General features: G+C 39.9%; 1 protein-coding gene across 1 annotated transcript; it reads right to left on the minus strand.

Annotated features, from left to right (window-relative positions):
* Positions 1-4,164: 4,164 nt before the first annotated feature.
* Positions 4,165-17,325, minus strand: LOC306961965 (apoptosis regulator BAX). The gene is made up of 6 exons (XM_079554941.1): positions 17,135-17,325; positions 11,527-11,575; positions 9,209-9,370; positions 7,745-7,877; positions 6,800-6,904; positions 4,165-4,802 (listed from the first exon to the last, which is right to left on the minus strand). The coding sequence occupies exons 1-6, from the start codon at positions 17,205-17,207 to the stop codon at positions 4,704-4,706; spliced, it is 621 nt and encodes a 206-aa protein (XP_079411067.1). The 5' UTR covers positions 17,208-17,325; the 3' UTR covers positions 4,165-4,703.
* Between the last annotated feature and the right edge of the window lie 6,779 nt (positions 17,326-24,104).

Here is a 24,104-nt window from a genome sequence, read left to right on the forward strand (position 1 = left end):
GGTCAAGTATATATTCCACTGGTTCAATGACTCTAAAATGTGTTTTGTAGAACTGTTTGCGTTTATAAGAGGTAGAAAGTGGACCTTCTTTTGCTATAGCCTTTAACACAGGATGTGAGGATAAAGCGTGAGTCAATTCTTCAATGATGGTCTGGTCTAAACAAATACTGTGTTTCTCAAGAGATTCAGTAATGTTCTTGTTTAACAAAGGCACTGATGCAGAGCTATTCAAGTAATGCAATTCAGAAAGCAGTTCATCAATTGCTACACTTGGAACATGGAAATAGTTTTCAAGTTTTAATAAGACCGATGCAAATTTTAACTGTATTGAGTCTGACAGGCTCTTGACTTCTTCATCAGTTTCATATGCATCATCAACACCTTCAAAATCATCGTCTGTACCATCAACTGTTGAACTTTGTTTCTCAACTGTGCTTACAACACCCAATTTAAAGTCTTGTAGAGTGTATGGATTGTGCTTCCTGCTCTTATGAGTCTTAAAACTACCATAGATATTTGTCTGGAAACTGCAACTCTTAAACATACAATCCACAGTCTCATTACTTTTGAGATGAGTGTTGATATGTGAAAAATATTCTTGTTCAGAGGTTATGCCGCAGCATGGACACAAATGGCAGTTGAACGTGGCTGTAATTAAAGTTTGGTTTACCCTCTTAGTTGGATGTGATCTAGTCAAATGGCTATGCAGAGCATTGAAAGTCTTAAAAACACAGGGGCAGTCGGAATACGCACATGGATAAAAAGGTCTTGAGCCATGGACTAACCTTAAGTGCCTCATTAATAAAGCTCTGGAGGACAGCACTTTCTTGCATAACTTGCAATGCCACATACGCAAATCTGTCGAAACAAGAAAATTCAAATCAGATAAACTATATAGATGTTAAATAACATGACACAAAAGCTGATTTGTCAGAAAGTGTTTGGTACCACAGTTTTTGACAGTTAAAGGCTCTTACATACATCACAAGACACAAGAACATCCTTGCACCCTGAGGTGCAGAACAAAATGAAGTAACTTTTACCTTGTCGCCTTGGAACTGTTGAGAGTGACAAAGCATTTCCATGGCAACAAGGCCAAGTTGACTTAATTCTGTTGCACAGCTCAGGGTGCAAGAACAAGAAGTTCTTGCGCCTTATGAAGCTAGGGTTCCTGCAGTTTGCAAAAGAAATTTAAGACCTCCTAAATACATTTTTAAGACCAAGAATTACACATTTCTCACATGTTACATTTAATTATCAAATGTTTTTTGTATCTTGCTTTATTTGCAATTTCATACATATTATATGTGTACATTATACACTATTATAAATGGATAAAATGAATTATTCCAAATTAATTGACTACAGTTCACACAGTGCTCAAACAGAATTTAAAATGTTACACCCCCCCAACAGTGTAATGCCTGAATTGAAATGTTGTTGTTGTTCATTTGTTGCTTTATCAATGCTTTGTCACTTTTTTGTCAGTTTTATTGGTTTTCCACTACTTGTTTGTTGTTTTGTTGAAGTTCTAAGATTTTGGGTAAAGCCTGACTTCATCAGGTGGGGGTTAAGAGGTCAAAAAACAGCCATAATCCAGTGACAATGTTCTAGAGCACTAGTTTTTTTTCATCACACGCACCGAGTTCTCAAGATTATCAATGCAGTTCACTGAAACTGAAGCCATTGATCGAAACAGTAACATCCTGGTGCAAAGGAAACAACGAGTCTGTGTAGAGAATCAATAAACAGGTGCTCACTCCTGTCCCTCTCACGCCCGGTCTCATACGCTCAAAGTCTCAGACTGACCCGCGCAAAACGACACACGAACCATACAACTTGCTTATATTGTCGTAATGACTTCTGTAAGCTAGCCGCACCGCGTGGTGATAAGGATGAGCAGATCTGAATCGCGCTAGTGTATTTTTCACTGACCTGATCTCACATGCGCATCCGTCTGATTGTCTGAGAGAGGTAGAGGCAAACCGCCTCCGAAAAATGAAAAGGATTTGATAAGAGTGCATTGGTTTAGCGACTAGTTTTCAGCTCTCTGCGCCGCGAGCACGTCTCATAAGTGCACGCGCTGCCTTTCCTTGGTTTCGCTGTGCGCGTGGCCGTGAATGTGAACAACATTCTGCTCTTAATCACCTCCGTGTATCTGGCCCCATTACGCTCAAATTTATACAAAAAATGTCAATCGTTTGTGTTACGTTTGTGCTGTAGAAATCTTCGTTTGTGCGGTTATAGTTCTCTGCTCACCATTTCCACTCCAACAGCTAGCGCGCTTAAATTCTACTTGGATGTTAAGGAACTCCATCTAGAAGCGTGTAAATCGACATAAACTGTCTTCAAAACTATGTGTCCATCATTTACATATCCGCAAGGTAAGAGATAACTTGAAAGAAAAGCCTCGTGCGCAATTTTACAACAAATTTCAAAGAAAAACGCACGTCTTTTCACATCGTACTTACAACATATTGACGGTTGCAGTTCGTTCACAATTCAACATGCAAATCTAAATGCTGACAATCTAATTAGTAATATAAAAATGAGGAAAGAATTACCTGTTTAGTCCGGAGAAACAACGGCTCGATAAGTCAAATTCAGAATACTTCCTGCGCATGCGTGTTGCACTCACTTGGGGCGCGCAGCAGCTATGGCATCCTCGGAGGGACAAAACTCACATTGTCTATGCAACCAACCAACGTAAATACTATGTAATAGCCTTGAGTAAGTGTAATACTTGACCGCATTAAATTAAAAATAGACAAAGGGCTTGAGTAATATGTCAAAAACTAAAGTGTGTGCATAAATATAGTAAAATTGACCTATTTAAAAGTAAAGGTTGTGAAAGTACATTTCTTTGAGTGTACGAGGACAGGAGTATATAGACAGTCTATGATTCAACCTTCCTAAAGAAGAGGCCACTCCCGTCAGAAGTTGTTTTTTTTCTCCAGGATTCAGCAACTATCGCCAAAATAGGGTTTTCTGTGACTGTCACTGATGGATGTTTGGTGAACCTTCACCAGAATCAAAGTGGATTAAATTTTATAACCAACGCGAGTCCCATAATGTAAACAGCGATGGACCAGAGTGGTGAGTCAATCCAAACGTGTATTAGTATGTATGTATGTATGTGTATTAGTAAAGTTGTATGTGCGGAGAGAGGGGGCGGAGTTAACTGAGTCGAAGCGTTGTGTCTTCCGGGTTTAAAAAATACCTCCAGAAAACACTTATATTTATCACAAAAATGAGCAGCTCAATAGCGGTAGAGGAACAATCATTCATATAAATTCCTATACTTAACTTTGGAATGGCTAAAATAGCATGATACAGATCCTTTAAGGCCTTATTTTTGGCTCAAATAATTGATTGACTATTCCTGCTTTTCAATGCCGCACGGAAACTCTGGAGTTTTGAAGAAACACGGGTCAGGTCACATGTTTTTCTCTTGTTTTTATTAATTTAATAATATCAAGATAATATCAGTTCCTTACAAAATACATTTTTCTTGTATGAAAATGAGCATCACATAAATAGTAAAGTGATTCTTACTAAAAATCTCAAACTTTGCACATTATTCCTAACCCCACGCCCCCCGCTCTACAGAGGCTGTGTGCAATATTAAAGTATACGTCATGTACTTTACCAGCTAAGCTAACAGCACTTACAGTCACATTGCAGTTGTACCCAGATTCACATGGTTTAACGTTAGTGGTCAAAATGCTGAAGGAAATTCCAAATACTCAGGCAGGAACGGCAAAAAAACTTACATGACAGGATTTCAAAACATGTAAAAAACATGTATCGAAAATATAGATGTCACTGTCTACTGACATTTAACCGGTGACAATTGTCAAGGTTTATCAACTAGGATCAAATACAGCTTATCTTGACAAAACAATGAGGAGATACTGTGGTAAAAAGTCCCTGAAGTTCTACAGTTTTTGGTGGAAGTTTGCCCTCAACGAGAAATGTACAGTGTTTCATTGTTCCCTGAATCAACTCAGTTACACAGATTTGTAAACCTCATTTTAAAGCGCCATTTGTCTCACACTGTGGTCCAAATCATCACAACAGACTGATTTATAAGACTGTCCCTGGAAAGATATTTTGCATTTGTTTTTAATGAAAAACATCTTATTTTCATTTAAACACCATTAATGACCACTGATGAATTGATATACGTTTTCCTTATATTTGTGATATTTCAACATTCAAAATGATGTCTCCATCTAAATGAAATTGTTAATCTCATTTTAAATGAAGAAAATGTAGTGATCCCCAAATGCTTTTTATAGAACATGGGGTAGTATCTCCAGTTCTATGCTATGCTACAGTCATAGACGTAGAAGAGCAACGATGTAAACAGCAGGAATAGTAAAGTTATTAGCGATTCGGTGCTTAAGTCCTGACTTCTGTGGCTGATCTTAAACGAACCACAATGTATAGTAGATTTTTGCAAAACAGCTAAAGTGAAGTGTCGTGATCCAAAACCCACAGCATGGCCGGACTGGAGAGGTGCTAGCCTAACGTTGCATGGCAGAGGTTTTGCTTTTTCAAAATCTATAAAACTAGATGATTTTCAGATACAGTATCAGGTACATGGCACTGGAGTGAGAGAAGTCAGTTAAAAAAATACAGTTTGAGAGTCTTAAAAACGTCGTCTGTTCTTGTCCTGGGCAGAGTGGGCGTGGCCTGACTCAGCGGGTTTTCCTGTAGTAAACCAGAGATACCACTAATGCTATGGACGCTAACACGGCCACGGTCCGCCATCGAGTGAAGCCGCGGATGACCCCTTCCTAAAAGAAGAAACAAAGCAAACGGTTTAGTGTTTGATCACAGCTTTCACCTGGGGCTATGAGGGAGGGGTTTGGAAAGTTTGCAGAGTGTACGAGAGTAACACACATGGTCTGTTTACTAAGAAATAGGAGATTGAGTTACTCATCGTAGAAATGATGTCAAAAGTCAAGGATCATGTGAGACAAAAAAGGTTATGATCCACTGTATTTGTGCAAATATAGTAGCAATCTCTTCACAGAGTCCTGATGTAGCACCTCCAGGAGCGTTAACAGAATGGATGGGTATCATTAGAGCTGGGTTCCTTCAAAAGTCTCTGATTTTCTTATAAAAAACTCAATTCACGATTTAATTTGATTTATTTCAAACAAAATAACCGTTGACTGTAAATATATTTAAAATATCTAAATGTATTGTTTGTAGTGCATTAACAAATAGATTAGATAAGAAATCGATTTTTTAACCAGCCCTAAGTATCGTTTCTTTTCTAAATACTACGCCTTATCGATCCGGTACTTTAACACATGGGTTCCCAAACTTTTCAGGCCACGACTGTAAAATATAATTAGCATTCAGAATAATTTAAAATGTAAAATCTGGTTTGATGTTAGTTTGGACACTGTATGTTAATTTTGTGTAATTATACTTTGTAGTGTAACACTTCACGTAACCATATTTAAATAGGGAAAACGTGGAAGAGCTTGGTAGCTTCTATCTTGACCTGTTTTGGAGCTATAGAGGAGAGGAGGAGAGGCTAAATGCTAACGCCGTCTGCGCTGTGTTTACGTGACTGAAGGCACGGGTGAAGACCAGACAGGTCCTAAAGAACTCGTCAAAGCTAAGGTAAGAACATATCTCAGTATGTAAAAACGGTGGCCTATTCCTTTAATAGGCCACCGCACAAAATATTTGATTGATCTTCATTTGGACCTAATAATAATAATAATAATAATAATAATAATAATAATAATAATAATAATAACAACCCGGCAACGGACAAGTGGAAGAAAATTAAATAATGAATGAATGAATAATAATAATAATGATAATAATAATAATAATAATTATTATTATTATAAGCCATCTAATATATAAATCAAAATATGTAATACCTTGCAGAATGAACTGACAGATTAAGGCTGTGGAGTCTTTACAGGACGAGGAGGGAGAGTGTAGTTTTGCTTAGGTCAGCAGTGAGTAAAACACATCGCTCTAAATCCATGGTGCAGTGTCATATTCGCCACGATGTTATTGTTTTCAGTGACATTGTGGCGATGTTTACAGCCGCAAAAGAAGGTTTACAGCAGAGGTTACATTAACCAAAAATTCTCTGACATTGAGGGAATATTTTGAGCTTGTATGGACAGTTTGAAGGCTGTCCGTCATTCTGGCAGATTGATATTACGGACGGATCGGGCGGCGCGTGAAGTGCAAGTGAAGTACAAACTAAATATTGTCCCATCCACTGTCCCTATTGTCCCCACTACTTCTTAAAGGGGCTTGATGCAAGTTTGTCATTCTATGCTCACTACTGCCATCTCAGGTCTTATGCGTAACTGCAGCTTCTATATTAAGCTCGTGCATGACGGCACTTTAGAGGCAGTTGTGGTGAACAGGTCTGAGCTCATTCTACACATTAGGACATGGCTGGAAAATGTAGGGGGAGGAAAATACTTAGTTTTAACATTTTTAAACTCCGTATAGTCCCTTTAAGCAGTACATTAAAAATGCAGATAATGCAGAATCCATAGTTCTGTTCAGATCATGTTTAGTTTAGCTCCATTTATCCTGCGATCTCACATTTTTTGTCTAACATAAATAATAGGTAGCCTTTAGCCTAGGTATGTCTTTTAAAATGCATAATTTATAATGACAGATTACTTCATGACGGATAAAAACAGCCCATGATGGACTTTTTACAACGCAGTCTGACAAAGTGACAGAGAGGACTGCTCAGACAGAACGTACCTATACGGATTAGTGGCTAGTGGATACATACCCAGCCTCCCTGCTGTACGATCCAAGAGTACAGCTGTTCTCTGATGACATCGAGCACCCAGCTGATGACGAGCCTGATGTTCTCTAAGTGATTTGTGGTTATCGCCTAGAACAACAAAGGAAACAATATTATTATATAACACCACTCCAAGTGAAATGTAAAAAAAAAGCTTTTCAAATTGACTGGTCTACTATGATTGTTGAGTTATACCCAGAGGTAGTAGAGTAGCCAAAATATTTATTAAAGTGAGAGTAACATTAGGAGAATAAAGTTTCCGAGGCACAGCTGAATGAAGTTTAATAATATTATTTTTTATTCGGACGGCTAAAAAATAAAAAAGAATAAAAAGAAAGAAGAGTCACATTAGTTTAAAATCATTTGACTCAAGTAGAAGTAAAACATAGTGGCCCAAATATTTAATCGAGTAAGAGTGAAAAAGTACTTAAGAAGTGAGTACTGAGTAACAGTTGGAGCATAAAGGTTTAATTCATGTTTCAGGTTAACGTAAATGAGAAACAAAACATGAACTCATGTAAAAAAAATGTAATGTTTTCAAAGAGAATCTTATAAAAAGGAATCATTATGAAGAATTAAGTAAAAAAATACATCTATTTTACGCTAAAATGGAGATTCAAGATTTACTCAGAGCCACGAGTTACTATTTTTTCTTACTCAAGTAAGAAACAGATGCTTCATTTTAGAATTACTCAAGTAAAAAGCACTGCACTCGCAAAAGTACAGCTACTTCAAGTACTTGAGTAAATGTAACGGAGTACTACCCCACCTCTGGTTATACTACATGTAGTACATGTATACTAGCAGTAGTAAAAATAGTAATTAGTAAGAAGAATACTACCTCTCCATGAATATTAATATTCTACCTTTAAATGATGTTTTTGCACATATGAAAAAAGGGGAGAACAATAACCCAGAGGAGACGAGTACCCTGTAGATGAGCTTGTAGGCCAGGTGAAACAGAGCCACGATTCGACCCCAGTTAATGCCGTCTGAAAAGATGCTGCGTGCCACATTCATGAAGATGTCCTGAGCACAGTTACCTTCCACTTGGTTGACCAATCTACACAAACACAAAACAGGAACACTTGTTTTATCACAAAAACAGCAAAATCCAAGTCTCATATGGGAGTATCTTCAGGAGCCCAAAAATAAAACGTATGGGGGAAGAAAAATCAGATTATACTTTGCCCTAATTTCAACTTATTTTGCTTTTTTAAAATGTTCCACAATCCTACAAAAGGATCCCCTTTTTGCATGACAGGCTCCCATATAGGGCTGAACGCTATATCGTTATAGTATCTATATCTAGATTTGAACATTGAAGATATTAATGTTGAAAAAGCTACAATATAAACAATATAGATTTCTCCCGGGCTCGCCCTGCATGTACAGCTCTGGTAGTCACAGCATCATTTTTACGATTGCCCTTTTATTAGGGTTGGGCGACAATCCTGGTAGAAATATTCCCCATGATAGGAGTTTGTCTCATACCGGTATAAATGAAATCACGTACAAGATAAACAAACTGAGGCGTAGGCAGAGAAGGAACTCTGGTCCAAGTGTCGTCAGATTTGACACAGATTTAGCCACTTTCCAAAATAGCTGTGACAATTTCTGGAAACAGGGCAAGCAACAAATGTGTTACCCTGCAAGGTTTACATAAAATCACCAGCACGACCTGGAATTGTTCTCAAAGCCCATCCAGCGGCTCTCCATGAGCTCTCATCAGTGAAACTGCACTCTTTTGTGCTCATGATCTTTTTATGCTTGGTCTTCACTGAACCCATAGTTATATTGTATCACATCAATACTGAGATATCTGGTATGACTATTGAGAAATTTTGTCCATATCGTTTCCGGATCACAGCTGATTTTAATCACTCTATGTTTACACTTTACTATTTACCTCTATTAGAAGTTTTACTTTTATTTCATGTGTCATGTTTGCATTGAAGAAACTTTTGAGTGAACCTGTTCACTGACAACAGTGTTTTTGTCACTCTTTAGCCTTGGTTGAGTTTCGTTTAGATGCTTGGCCTCAGAGGCTCTAGTGGTTAGAGCCACGAGGGAGACACTTCATTCATTCACAAAGTGCTTCACAACTGGAAGGTCCCGGGTTTGATCCCCATGCCTGCACCGGGTTCTCCTACAACTCAAAACATGTACAATAGGCCAGGATGAATAATGTGTGAGAGAACGAATAGTGGTGGTTGGAGGGTCTGTTGGTGCAGATGTGAGCAGTTGCCCAAAGGGCAGCTGTGGCTGCATACGTAGCTTACCACCACTATGTCTGTGTAAGGCACTAAACAAATAACTTCACTTCCTTCACTACACAGAGCTGTTCACAATCATCTGTGCAGTCGTTCTGTAAATGTCGTCCGCCCCTCTCACCGCTGCAGCTCTGCATTCCGGTTGATCTCGTCAGCGATCTTGAGGAGCTGCTCCACCACCTGTTTAACGTTCTGGTCTTCCTGTTCGTGAGGTTGTCCTCCCAAATACTCCGAGGAGATCCGCCGTGCTGGGTGCTCTGTGTTTATGCGCTCCACCACATACCTGCACATGTTCACATGAGAGAACAGGATACAATCACAATAGTGAAACAGAATGAAACCAAAGCTAAATGTCTTGATGTTTTCATTGATAGACAGGTTCCACTTTCAGCCTCTGATAAATCTGTTTGAATTTAACAGTTCAACAAGTCTTATCCAACGACCATGAAGAACAGAGTAGTAGAAAAATAGAAATGTTCTACCATGAGGAACACTTCTAGATTGACAAAATCTCAAAATTCATAAATAAGTATCACACCTAAAAAAATGTCATAAAAAAATAGCATTTGCTCATCAAAACTAACTTACAACTCAAACTATGTAAAATCCTCCACAGATATTCCTACAAACCATCCAAACTGAGATTCCCTTCAGAAACATGTTCACACTGTGCACAATTACAGTCACACACTCTGGAACAAACCTTTGAGCCTAAACATTCCACACTGTCCCCATCCTATCCTGTGTGAGACTACTCTATACTTAAGCACAATCAATGGAGAATCATTTAGAGTCAAACCTCTTACTGCTGAGCAGTGATGGTCTCTCTCTCTAAGAAATGCTGTAAGAAGGACGCTGGAAGCAATTCTTTTTAGGAAATATCCACTGATCAGAAAAACAGAGAATAAGGGGGAAGGTGAAGCCCACAGGTGCTTAGTGAGGGACCACCTCGTCCACACTGTCATTTGTACAGATGCTGAGGGGAGGGGGAGGCTCGACGGGGGGCCTTACGTCCTGGGGGAAACTTCACACAAAGCCTCATCCAGCATCATGCGGTGGTGACGAGGGCCAGCCGAATGCTGATTGGCTAAAAAGAGATTTACGTTTGTGACCTTGAGCTGTGAAAATGTCTTCGCACGATTTTGGGGTTTCAAAGTTTACAGAGCAATGTTTTTTCTTGCCTTTAATCCCTATCATCATTATTTGTGAAAATTTGTTCCTGTTTTCCCGGGAAAATGCTTTATTGATTGTTATCTGTGAACTTTCAATAAATGTGATTTTAGTTTTATGTACTTTTAGTATTTAATCTACTTTTGAAATAAACAATCCAGATGACGAGCTGCTCTTTTACCAATAAATCACTTTTTGTTGCATATACCATTTGATTGATTTTCAATTCAGTTAAGAATATCGCGCAGTACCAAATTTACTTGGATATGGATGACATTCTCAGAAGAACTAATGCTGCAAACAGTAGACACAAACCTTAACTTGGTGAATGAATCTTTGTGGCCATGTGAGTTATGACACTCTGGCTCAGCTTTGAAAGAAAACAACATGGCCACAACTAACACACAGACTGCAAGCGGTCTGTGGCAAGATCTTAAGAAATAAACCACAACTAACTCTTTGTTTGGAAGATATGTGGGACAGGGAAATGTGCAAAATCCGTTTTATGCCTGGAGCTAAAAAAGTACTAGTAGTACTAGTACTACTAGTACTACTTACTAATTAAACCCAGCCCTGCTGTCAACTGACTTATTATGTACTTGGTAAAAAATATAATGAATTAGGCCAAATAACAATCACCTTTTTAGTCCTTTATAATCATTTGAAAATGGCCAAAGAATGTACTGCCTAAATAATGTATTATTAATCTTAATTGTTTTTTTAAGTCAGTGCTTGTGAGAGAAGTCCCTCTCTAAAGGTCCCACCTGAGCTACAAACGACTCTTTACTCTTTACAAGCAGCTCACGGCTCAGCTTTATCTCTGCAGAGGCAGAGACATGTGAATTCATTGTTGATCAATAAATTGTGAGTCTATTGATCGGAGCAGAGGGAGTGTGTAGCAGCATGGCCCAGGACTCTGAATGGAGTGGTCAGCGGCGACTAACTCAAAGCTAACAGAAAAACAAACAGTCCTTAGTGGTGATATTTTCACTGTACAAGCACGATCTACTGCACACCTTAAAATGGACCTACTCTACTGACCACAGCGTGCCTCTGTGATGTGGAGATCCCGTGGTGTGATTTTGTGATAAAATTGCAAATGTAATGTAACATAATGTTAACACAAACTTCTCTACTGTCCTGATCTGCAGTCGAAGTGTAGGGTCTCCTACAGTGGAATTACAGATTGAGTTTCAGATACAGAACAAGTCAGCGTTGGAGATGGTCTGGATCCAGTAAAACAGAACAGAAAGAGGACATAAGACCCACCCCCTGAGGACCACGGCTCCCTGCTCCAGAATGGGGTCATCGACAACATCTGCAATAAGAAGCACAAAGGGGTTTGTCAGAGTACTGTGGAAAATGAATCCCCTCACTCCAAGAGGAACATTACATAAAAACAAATCCAACTATTACAACTCAACAGCTAAATGTGACCTCGTCTGAGTTCATACACACGTTTGATCCCAAAGACAGTGTGATACTAATCCTGATACTAACTATTTACTTATACATATAATACATTTGGTCACTGTTTTTTACTCTCACCTGTGTGGAACAAAAATGATAACCTTTGAGTGAATGTTTTGAATCCCAGAGCAAGTGCTTCAGATTCCCCCTCATCCAATCAAAAGATGCCCGATATCCTGCAGCGTAGAGGGGAGAGTTACATATGTTTACTATGGGCCTTAGGAGGAGTTCACTCTACTTGATATTTCAATACAATTTAAGAATTGACTTGAGTTTATTATATTTACAGTAGCGGAGGATGTTCTATTTCCGGGTGGATCATCAAGACAATTGGTCCTCCTAATTGTCAATCATTCTGGTGATATGCCTACGTAAGGCCGTCGTGCGTGCTCGCCCCTTGTTAATTTCTGCGCATGCGCACTTTCAGGCCTATGTGAGTTACGCTGTTAGCCACTCATATCTGCTGCAGAACGCACCGAGTCGTTTGAAAATGGCAGAGGGTCGCAAGAGAAAAAGTGTCTTCGAAGTGTATGAGAAGAAGAGAAAGGCTTCAGAAGAGAGAAACAAGACCAGAGTGTTTTTGGGAGATTCTTCCTCCTCGGAGGCAGGTAGAGCGTTGCGCATGCGCATTTTTTTTTTAAAGTAAATGGGGCGGTTCTTTCCTAAAATTCGGGAAAATCCTCCTGTATACCTTTAAATGTTTGCAAACATAAATAAACTAAACTAGAGTCCCAGCTTGTTGGAGCATCATTATTCACATTTGTATACATTTTGATTCAGGGGTCCTCAACATAATGTAATAAGACCCTTAAAGGAATAGGCCACCGTTTTTACATACTGAGATATGCTCTTACCTCACTTTAGCCGAGTTAATATATCCCCGTCTGGTCTTTGTCCGTGCGCTCTGCCAGGCAAACGGAGCACATACGCAGCCTCTCCCACATGTCACATAGCTCCAAAAAAGCTCACGATAGAAGCTACCAAGCTCTTCCACGTGTTCCCTATTTAAATAAAGTTACGTGAAGTGTTTTCCTGCGAACTATATTTACACAGAAATGTAACGTGTCGATTTTATAAGCAGATAAAAAGGGGGACTATATTGTGAGGCGTAATGATACGAGGAGCAAAACGTCCGCGCAGTAACTCCTAAAGGTTATTGACGGAAGTGAGCGGGGGAAGTCTTTAGGAGTTACTGCGCGGACGGTTTACTCCTCGTATCATTACGCCTCACAATATAGTACCCCTTTTTATTTGCTTATAAAATCGACATGCTACATTTCTGTGTAAATATACTTCGCATGAAAACACTTCACGTAACTTTATTTAAATAGGGAACACGTGGAAGAGCTTGGTAGCTTCTATCGTGAGCTTTTTTGGAGCTATATGACATGTGGGAGAGGCTGCGTATGTGCTCTGTTTGCCTGGCAGAGCGCACGGACAAAGACCAGACGGGTATATATTAACTCGGCTAAAGTGAGGTAAGAGCATATCTCAGTATGTAAAAACGGTGGCCTAGTCCTTTAAGATTAGGGGTAAGAGGCTTATACATAATGTACTACATGGTTGCAAGTTATTGTATAGTTAAAGGTACACTGCGTGACATTTTGGACGATGCTGTTGCTGGCAAAAAAAAAACATGTTCCCAATGACCAGCTCAACACAGAAAATGCTATTACTGCTTTGGGTAATCAAAGAATAGATTTGGATGAGAACCTAACCTGTTTAAATCTCAAATTGAGTCACATCTCCATGGAGACGAGTTGGAAACGAACCCACTCCCGGTAAAATTTACTGTCACATCTTGGGAGGGGTGAGCCTCATAAATGTGTGTTTGTACATTTATGAGGTATTTTTCAATGATGAAAATATCTGTCATAAAATAAACGCTTGTATTTCAATTTTATTTTTTCCGTAAAATTCTACGCGGTGTGGCTTTAAATAGCACATTGTGTATTACATTATAGAGGTAAAATGTATGAAGGGTTGTGCAAAATAAAGAGTTATCCTTATTTTGTATGCAAGTGTATGCTCAACTTTTGGAGGCCCTCTGTAGTGCCCCTGACCCCACTTTGGGAACCAGTGACTATCAGCTGCGGTGAATACTTGTTTTTTTTTGTTTTTTTTTACTTTTACTTCACTATAGGTTAAAGTTAAAGTGTGCTTTATTGCCCCCATTGGGGAATGTGTCCTCTGCAGCTGGGGCCAGGCCTCGAACATTTAACCAGGAAAGTCCCATTGAGATTGACAATCTGTTTTTCAGGGGAGTCCTGGCCCCAGAGGAGAACCTATTGTACATGTTAATAGTGGTAGGGAAAACCAGAGTACCCAGCGGAAACCTATGCAGACACAGGGAGAACCTTGCTGCCCTACCATATATTTTAAAGTAAGTATCTGTTCTTCCTACTCCACTACATGTTTAAATAGTGGGGTATTTTCACAGTTACCTCTTGTGGATCTGCAGTAAAGTCGTGCTGATCACTAATAACTAATAACGACTAAAAACAACAGCACAATTCTGTGTGAAAGCCTTTTACATTGGCTTTTGTCGTGCATCTGAAAGTGGATAGGGGTTGTTCAACGTCAACAACAAACGCCTCTCGGATTTCATTCAAACTTGGCCTGATTGTTGCTGATGGACCCACCTTATGGAGGAGTGTGCAGTGGGCAGCGCCACCTGGTGTTCATGGCCAGACTGCAGGTCTAACTTTAATGCATAGTATTGGTGTAATATGTGACATTTCTGACATAGCGCTGTGTAATTGTATTGGCCGGCTGCGGTTAGGGCTGGGTTTTAAAACACTGAGATGTGTTCTTACGTTAGCTTAGACGGGTTGAAGCGTGACTGTCTGGCCTTCATGCGTGCCCTCAGTCACGTAAACAGAGCACAGCCGGCGTTAGCATTTAGCCTCTCCTCTGCTCTATGGATCTAAATGGAAGTGAACTTAAAAGCGACCAAGTTCCACATTTTCCCGATTTAAATATGGTTACATGTGCCTGTACACGATCCATGTTTAATCTCTGTTTACGTGACTGAGGACACGCAAAGACCAGACAGCTACAAATCAACTCATCTAAGCTAAGGTAAGAACTCAGTATTTACAAACAGTGGCCTATTCCAGTTTAAACAATACCGTATCGTACAAAACTAACGGTATTGGAAAAATGAAAGTTAATTATCTTCTGTCTTTATATCCAAGTTTTAATGCGGTTGGGTCTAGGGACAGCATTAAAGAAAAATGACTCAAATAAATGTTTTCCCCCAATTTATTCCCCCTTATCTTTTCCCATTTTTATTTTATTTGGCCCAATGTCTTTACACAATAAGTTTCTTATTCTGCCCCGATTATTTCTCATTTTCCCAATTTGCCCTTTGCCTTTTTGCCCCATTTATCAAACCTTTTTTTTAATTTTTGCCCCCATTTTCTCAAATTGCCGCCCTTTTTTCCCTAAATTATTCCCCATTCCCCCTGACACTGGAGATGAACCCCAAATTGTACATTTGCAAATCTTCAACACATTATTGTTCAATTTTCTCAACGACAAATATTTTAGTATAGGCATCGGAAAATGTATGGTTCAGGTATGGGTATTGGAAAACAAGTATTGCTAAAGTACCAGGATAAAAAAAGATTGTCACAGCTGAAAGGGGCTGAAACAAGGAATGGATTAAATGGTGAAAATATCACTAAAGACAACCTGACGCAAACTCATATGCTTTTTATTTTTGTCGCCCTCTTTGATCAACTACAATAGAAACCCCCCCGCTCACAGGAAGTGCCACCGCGAACTGGAAATGCTTTCACCACAAACGTGTGCGGCGCTGCATAGTGATGGTGAACTGAGAGGGCGTCAGGTTTGAAGTTCATGTCTTTTGGAGTTTGTGGAATAAAGAAAAAAAAAATTGTTAAAACGTCATGGCTTTTTCCAAAAGTTAAGTTTTGACAAACTCCAACTCCCCCGTTTGCCCAAAATGGATGACTTTTACAGCGTCCGCACAGTAAAGGGAAGATATTACTGCACGGATGTTGCACTACTCCTGGTATTATTACGCCTTACAACATAGTTCCCCTTTTATCCGCTTAGAAAATCCACATTGTTTAATTTTGTGTAATTATACTTTTGTAGTGCAACACTTCACATAACCATTTTTAAATAGGGGAAACGTGGAAGAGCTTGGTACCTTCTATCTTCACCTGGTTTGGAGCTATAGAGGAGAGGAGGAGAGGCTAAATGCTAACGCCGTCTGTGCTGTGTTTACGTGACTGAGGACACGCATGAAAACCAGACAGGTACAAATGAACTCGTCTAAGCTAAGGCAAGAGCATATCTCAGTATGGAAAAACGGTGGCCTGTTCCTTCAAGTGGCGCTGCTTGAGGATGTGTTGATGGAGGAAACTAAAGGGAAATGTTTGTTGGAGGCTCTATTCATGAAATGTACAAAACACTACAGATCCTAACTATAAAAACAAACATCAAAAATAAATTTTTGCTCCATTTAACTCTGTGTGAGCTGGTGCCGCTCCAACAGCTGTCCCCACGATCCAGCAACGGACAAGTGGAAGAAAATAGATGGATGGATGGAGGTCTGTGTGAACCAGAAAACGATTCATCGATTACTAAAATAGTTGTCGACTATTTCAATAATCAATTAGTCGTTTCAGCCTTACTCAGAGGTACATCAGGGGGCCCCCAAAGCTTGTCTACAAAACAAGTTCATTGAAGAAAAAGAAAATACATTTCTTTGCTAAAATGTATGACTTTAAATGAGTTTTTAGCTACAATCATTGCAAGGTGTTACTTTAAATATAAATGTAGCTTTTAAATAATAACAAAATGATGATCAATGGGGGGTTTGACAAGGGGGGCCCTATGTCCAGGACTTTGGGAATGGCTACTGTATAACTAACACTTCTATTGGACTGAACCCAGGTTGCCTACACTTTCACTAAACTGTGTAGCTTATACTTGTATTCTTTTCTTGAACAATCACTGCCAATAGGACATGGAGCAGACATCTTTACAGGCCGGGGCACAGAGGTGCAGCTACAAGTGCAGACTTAGACCTGCGGGTGACGTCATTCTCAAACTGGCTATTACAGTGTAGTAAGTAACGTTACCTCATAGAGTAAAGCGCTGTGTCTTTTGGGTCACGTATCCGCAGGTAAGAGCGCATAGGTCAGTGCTTAAGAGGTTAGGCAAATTCACTCCTGAACAGGAACTCTGCTCTAAAACCTTCTGCTCAACCTGTGGCTGAGGCGGTGGACTGCGCGCAGATCCGCAAGTTGTTACTGCTTTCACAAACCCCCCCGCTTCCTTCTTCAGCCAAACGCGCCGTGATTCAACAGCTGTTCGAAAAGTTCTGTTCCAAACTTTGGCCGTGTCATTAGGGCGTCATGGCTCCGCTTACCTTCCCCACCCGCGGCTCCTTGCGGCTCGCTGCGGTCTCTGCGCACGGACTCTTCTTTCCGCTCGTCTGCCATGACCCCGTGCCGCTCCTGATGTTACAGCGAAGACTTACAGGCTTCGGGCAGACATCAAGCGCAACCGGCGCAGGTTCGTCTTCGAAATGGTTGAACCGAGAAGTTTTTTTGCCGAAGAAATCGGAAGTAACGCGGAAGGAGGAGGGTGCGCGCGCACCGCTGAGTGTCCGCGGCCTGTCGTGTAGCGACGTCCCCTCCAACAATGAGGCTGGGAAATCTAAGGTTTTTCAGATTAGGGCCATGGATAGGTTAAGGCTCGCATAATCCGCGACACAAATTGGTTTAATGAAGAAATGAATAGACAGACATCAAATTAAAGTAAAGTTCAAACTTGGTTTAAACCTATTAAACCAAAATGCAACAAAAGAGTGATAGAAAAGTGACGAAAAAAGCTACAAAAGAGAAACTGAAAAGTGACACAAAAAAACACAAAAAAGTGATGAAAAAGTTCCATTTAGATGAGTCTTCTAGGTCGTAGCTTTCGAATGACGCGTTACACTTAAAGGCTGTCACCTTTTAGATTTGCCTAAAGCTGAACTGCAAAACAAGCAAAATGTTTTATTTTTATTTGTATTTATTCATTCGGTCATATTTATAAATGAAAAGCTTTTCCAAATTTAAAACCAGCCATAATACATGCTGAAAATTGGTTTACATTCTGCATTACAGTACGTGGTTTTTCCGAGGCGGAGATAACAGTGATTAGTTTACAAAGAGATCACATTGAGCATTCCACTTGGCTTTACAAACTGGTGTAGTTTTGTTTAGTGACTGTATAGGCATTTCTGAATATGCTTGTTGGAGCATTTATTGCTCTTTATTAATAAGTCATTGATTTAACCACAGGCACGGCTGTTTTACGATGTGCTTTCATTAGCCATTGGGAATACTTTTTGTTAATGCTTTATTTTACACAACCCTTATAACTAAATGTAGTACAATGTACTGTGCTCTGTAACAGTGTGTAATAAGTTGTACCTATGGGTTAGATACACAATTAAATAATATGTATTTGTAGTTTGTAGGAACATAATGTAATAAGACATAATTCTAACTCTAACCCTAACCTTAAAGGTATAGGCCACCGTTTTTACACACTGAGATATGTTCTTGCCTGAGTTTACACAAGTTCATCTGTACCTGTACCTGGTCTTCACGCGGGCCTTCAATCACACAATCTTCACCTGGTTTGGAGCTATGGAGGAGAGGCTACATTTAACGCCGCCTGTACTGAGGCGTGACTGAGGACACGCGTGAAGACCAGGTACACATGAACTCGTCTAAGCTCAGGTAAGAACATACCTCAGTGTGTAAAACGGTGGCCTGTTCCTTTAAGCCCTAACCCTAAGGGTCTCGTGTTCCTATTACATTACTAATACAAGTTACTCCATGGCGTACGTACTACATGGGTACAAGTTATTACAGATTGTTACAGAGTGCATTACATTGTGCTAAATTGAGTTAGATACAATGTATCAAGGTAGTGTAAAATAAAGTGATACCTACTTTTCATAACAGAAATAAAGTCCTTTGTGGTAACTGGAAAGTTGTGATTACTCATAAATGCTTCGTACGTCAAAATCTGTCTGTTTCCATCAAATAAGTCCTGCAGCAGTATGATGTTTCTCTCTATCCACTCTGCCATAAATAGTGATTTGTTACCTTTAGTTATTTTTTGATTATTACAGTAGCTTTATGCGGGAAAAATTGTGTTTGTAACAGATTTTCCATGACAGCAGCACTTGTTAATAATGTGCAGTTTGATCAGCATACTGTAGCTACATTTCAATAAAAAGGGAAGACCACCAACCTTCTTGAAAATATTAGAAGGAATTAAAAAAACGTATTGAGTCAGGATCAGTCAGACATTGCTTGATCCATCTTAAAAGTATGATTGAATTCAATAAAGTGAAGGAGTTAAAGGCCCCCCCGCCTCTTTGGGACTGGTACGCACAGACTTTTTTTTTTTTTTTATCTTAGGAGATTCTTTTTTCAAAACAAAGTCTGTCACCTTTATGTTCATTTCATCACACACCTTGTCATCTACATTTAAGGATAGAGCTGGGTAAACACATTTAGAAATCCATTCCATTTAAGTTAGTAAAGTCCTTCCCCAAAATTGAAATGTCCCTTTGAGTCCATAAGTTGAAGATCACTGCAGTAAAGTCGAAGTGCTTCTAAGGTATCATTACACCTTATAATATAGTACCCCTTTTAGAAAGTCGACATGTTTAATTTTGTGTAACTATACTTGGATCGTGTAACTACTCATGTGACTGTATTTAAATAGGGAAAATGTGGAAGAGCTTGGTCGCTTCCAACGTCACCCCCATTTGGCCCCATAGAGGAGAGGAGGAGGAGCTAAATGCTAACAACATGTTCAGTCTTTGTGCGGGACTGAATGCACTCGTAAAGACCAGACAGGTACAGATCAACTCGTCTAACCTCTGGTGAGAACATATCTCAGTATGGAAAAACGGTGGCCTGTTCCTTTAACCGAGCATATTTTCTCCAGTTCGGCTTTTCCCAAATCTAAAAGCTTCTCGATTGGAGCAGCCTATAGGCCAGTGTGATGTCAGATCTAAGCTTCTTCCTCGTTATGAATGTCAAGTTTTAGTTTTTATTGCTTTTTTTACCTGTTTTGGTCACATTTGTGTGACTTAACTATTATTATATATTATTGACCTTTATTTAACCAGGATAGTCCCACTGAGATTAAGAATCTCTTTTTCAGGGGAGTCCTGGCCCCAGAGGGGATTCCATTGTACATGTTTTTAGTGATAGGGGAAACCGGAGTACCCGGAGGAAACCTACGCAGACACACAGGGAGAACATGCAAACTCCACACAGAAAGGACCCATCCAGGTGGGAATCGAACCCGGAACCTTCTTGCTGTGAGGCGTGAGCGCTAACCGCTGCGCCACGGTGCCACCCAAGTAACATAAAACATAAAAAAGCAAAACAAGGAAACTTAGATGAGTTTTGCAGGTCTTAGCTTTCAATTGAGGCATTACACTGGCCTATAGTCTGTAAGCTCAGCCCAGTTGAGAAGCTTTATAGATGTTTATTTTTTGGTAAAAGTGGAAAAAACACTAAAAGCACAGCACAAAATACTACCTTGTTGCTTTTGTTAAAGCACTTATTGGACTTATTGAAGCAAGTTTTGAGGAGGGTAAAGACAAAACCTTTGAGTATCATACCTGAGGAGAAATGTCAAACTACTGAAGTGAGGATTAAACATGGGATACTGGCACTCCCTAGTGGTGTGATTAGTCTGGTGCACTTTAGGAAAATGTGCAGACATACGTAATGTTTTGACATAAAACATTATGAATTATGAACAGTTCTTGTGTCGCAGGTTCATGGTGATATAGTTGTGGTTTGCTGTGGGACAAATGATCTCATTGACTACAACAGATACAGACGGCATCGTGTCATACAAGGGGGCGTGGCCTCGCTGAGGGGGAAGGAAGTATGTCCCTCTTTTATAGCAGCATGTAAACTTATTTATCAAACACAAACAAAATGAAGTCTAAATCGGGTCCATATGGATGTTTTTTTTTCGCAGCAGCTATAGCTAGCTGTCTCATGTTAGCATTTTCCATTATTTCTGTAATTATGGACTGTATGTACTTGTATCTGTATTGGGTAAGAAACAGTGTTGGGGAGAATACTTTAAAAGTGTATTCAGTTACTGTTATTCTGTAACATATTCCGGTACTTTGTCTAATCAGAGTACTGTATTCTGAATACTTTCACATTGATAGTCTTTATATGTGTGTATAAATATGACGTATAATGACAAAAATGAAGACTGTGATTGTTGCAACACCTGTTATAAACTCACTTATCATTAAAGCAGTACTTAGTAACTCTTGCCCCAAGAGGCCATCAGCGCAACTGCAGGTGTCGTAGCAAGTTACAGTTATTTAACTTATTAATTGTCCGTGAGAGTAAATACCACACTGACAGAAAAGACAAAGGGACAGAGGGATATTGTTCATCCAATTACACAATGGAGATCATTTTATTCACTCAAACTTGGCGGTAAATACTGTTTCAGTGGAGCTATTCCGCAGTTAGCGTTAGCCTGTTAGCTTCTTCTTCGTGATTCCATTAGTGTGTATTGGTGACACCGACCCGGTGGCGGCGAAGTTGCAATTGTGGTTTTCTGGCCAGAGACACCAGGGGGCGATGAAAGACCCCCCAATCATCCCATTAACACTTGTATCACCCCCAGAGGGACTACGGGAAGGACTTATTAAGGTAAACAAGTTACTTAGTGCTGCTTTAATGATGAGCTCTTTAACTCTGTCGGCCAATGGAGCAGCAGATACAGCATCATGTGACACATATATTTGTATGAACTGAGGCGTTTAAATATTTTATTTTAGGAGGAAAAACGGGTCAATAATAAAACTTCTTTCTTAATAGGTGTTGTGTAATATGGAGCTATAATGTGGTGATTGATACAGGGGGAAAAAATGTCCAGAGAAGTTCATAGGTCATTTTTATTCCGTGTAATATTTTAGCTTTAGTTACAGTGAGTCAATTAAGAAATCCTTCAGAAATATATGCATCAAGTATTGTTTGGACATTCTCGTCAGGGCATTGTGCGTCACTGGCTGCTAATCCCGGCGAATCCACCGCAGACTTTAGCGATCACCTGTCAGCCTCGTGGGCGAGTTTTCCAACGGGGGCGGGTCATAATCGGACAGCGCCGATCTACGACGGATCCAGTGGAACCTGGAGCGGAGTCAAGGTTCCCGGGGAGTTCAGCGGCGGCCCCCTATCTGTCCCGGGCCAAGGGGCGCGAGTGGCTGGGGTTCGGCCGCGAGTGGGGTCATCCGTCAGCGCGACAACGACAAGACCCAGCAGGTGAATAGGAAAACTTTGTAATCTCTTTAAGCAGGGGTGTCAAACTCATTTAGAGTTGCGGGTTGAAATTCAGCTCCCACGGCGGGTCACAAGCCACATGTAGTAGAGAAAATGTTTCCAATAAATAAATAATAATAAGCTGTGATTTGGTCAAAGCCCCAACTTGACTGTAGCTTCATTAATAACAACGGCTTACACTTGCATTGCACTTTATAAGCCTGTGTCACAAGTTCCTCAAAGTGCATGGTCGTCATTATTCATGCACACTCGGTGGTGGTAAGCTGTTATTGAAGCCACAGCCGCCCTGGGGCAGACTGTCCATGTAACACATGGCTATATAATATGTTGTTCATATCCTGAGCTCTTATTATGTCAGCGCCCTCTGCTGGACATGAGTGGAACTCCATCCTTTTTTTCAAATGTAAGGCCCCCAACTGGCCAGAATGAGCATTCTAGTTATTCTTTAAAGATTCATAACTCTGCACAGGAATAATAATAATGATAATAGATTTAATTTATGATGCACTTTTCATTCTAAGGAATCTCAAAGTGCTACATTTAAAAACACTATGGTGTAAGGATTCTAACAAAATCTGAACAAACCTCTGACTCATGCTTTGCTTACACGCTACACAACAAGAAGACCATGTCACTGAGATGAGCTGATAGACAAATGGTCCACACCATAATCATTCTGAACATAACGCAAAGTACAGATAATATACAAACACATAGACACAAATAACTGACTCACAGATAGGCCTCATCCTCTCTGCGTAGAGGAGTGCAAGACTAGGATAAAAGGAGACTGTCAACGGAATTCTGGACTTCACTTCTTCTCTTTCTCTGAAGTCACCAGCTGGTTATACAACTTTGTAACTGGGAACAATGGCAATAAAAGCCTTATCTTTGAGACGACTTCTATCTCCAGTGTATGCGTTGGCTATATCCAAAAACTGTTCTTGCGTGATACAAAAGAACCAGATCCTAACAATTGGTGCCGTGACCCGGATATCTTCGCGAGAGTAGAGGATCACTCTTATTTTTTGAAAATATTTATTGTAAAAAAAAAAAAATTCCGTCAGTGCTGAGACAGGCCAAACAGGAGCAGACGTGGGAGCCGCAGCCTGAGGACGGGACCACTCAAAGGGGAAAGGCGCCACAGAACAAGGTAAGCAGAAAACCTTTTCTAAATTTCTGCCACGCTCTCGCGTGTTATTTCCCTATATTTGAGTGGCCTCACTCTTAAGGTTTGGTACTTCCCTATTTAAATTTTGACATACACTGATCAAAGGCAAGAGAAAGTGAAAAGATTTTTGCCGTTCCTTCTTACAAGGATTCATTTATTTAGATAGAAATCCGCAGGGGTCAGGGACCACTATATAAACTTGCGGCGGCTGGTCAAGGACCCGGTCAGGGACCGAAAAAAAGTCGTTAATTACGCGAAATCCGCAGGGGTCAGGGACCACTATATAAACTTGCGGCGGTCACGGACCGTAAAAAGCGGGCTGGTCAGGGACCCGGTCAAGGACCGAAAAAAAGCCACAGGCCTGAGTTTCTAAAAAAAGCGCGCAAAGAAAGACAAAAAAAATAAATAAATACAAAAATATAAAATAAAAATGTTGTTCCGTGCGCAAACACGTCGAGAAAACTAGGTAAACTAGAAAAAAAGGTGAATAAAAAAACAAAAAAACAAAAATATAAAATAAAAATGATGTTCCGTGCGTAAACACGTCGAGAAAACTAAGTTCCGTGCGCAAACACGTTGAGAAAACTAGGTAAACTAAAAAAAATGTTAATAAAAATAAAAAAGTAATAAACAAATAAAAATAAATAATTGTGATTGGTCATGAAACAAGAATCACAGGCAATTGCTTACTTTAAATGTGAACAGGGGGACAGTCTAAATTAAACAGGGGGTATGTGCATAAACTAAAACTTAAATGGCTAACTGCACTATAGTGCTATTTGGAATAAGATCTCACTCTGTGGAGGCCTATGGATTTAAGCTCCATGAGG

Source organism: Gobius niger (genome assembly GCF_951799975.1).
Source record: "Gobius niger genome assembly, chromosome: 4".
Lineage (NCBI taxonomy): Eukaryota > Metazoa > Chordata > Actinopteri > Gobiiformes > Gobiidae > Gobius > Gobius niger.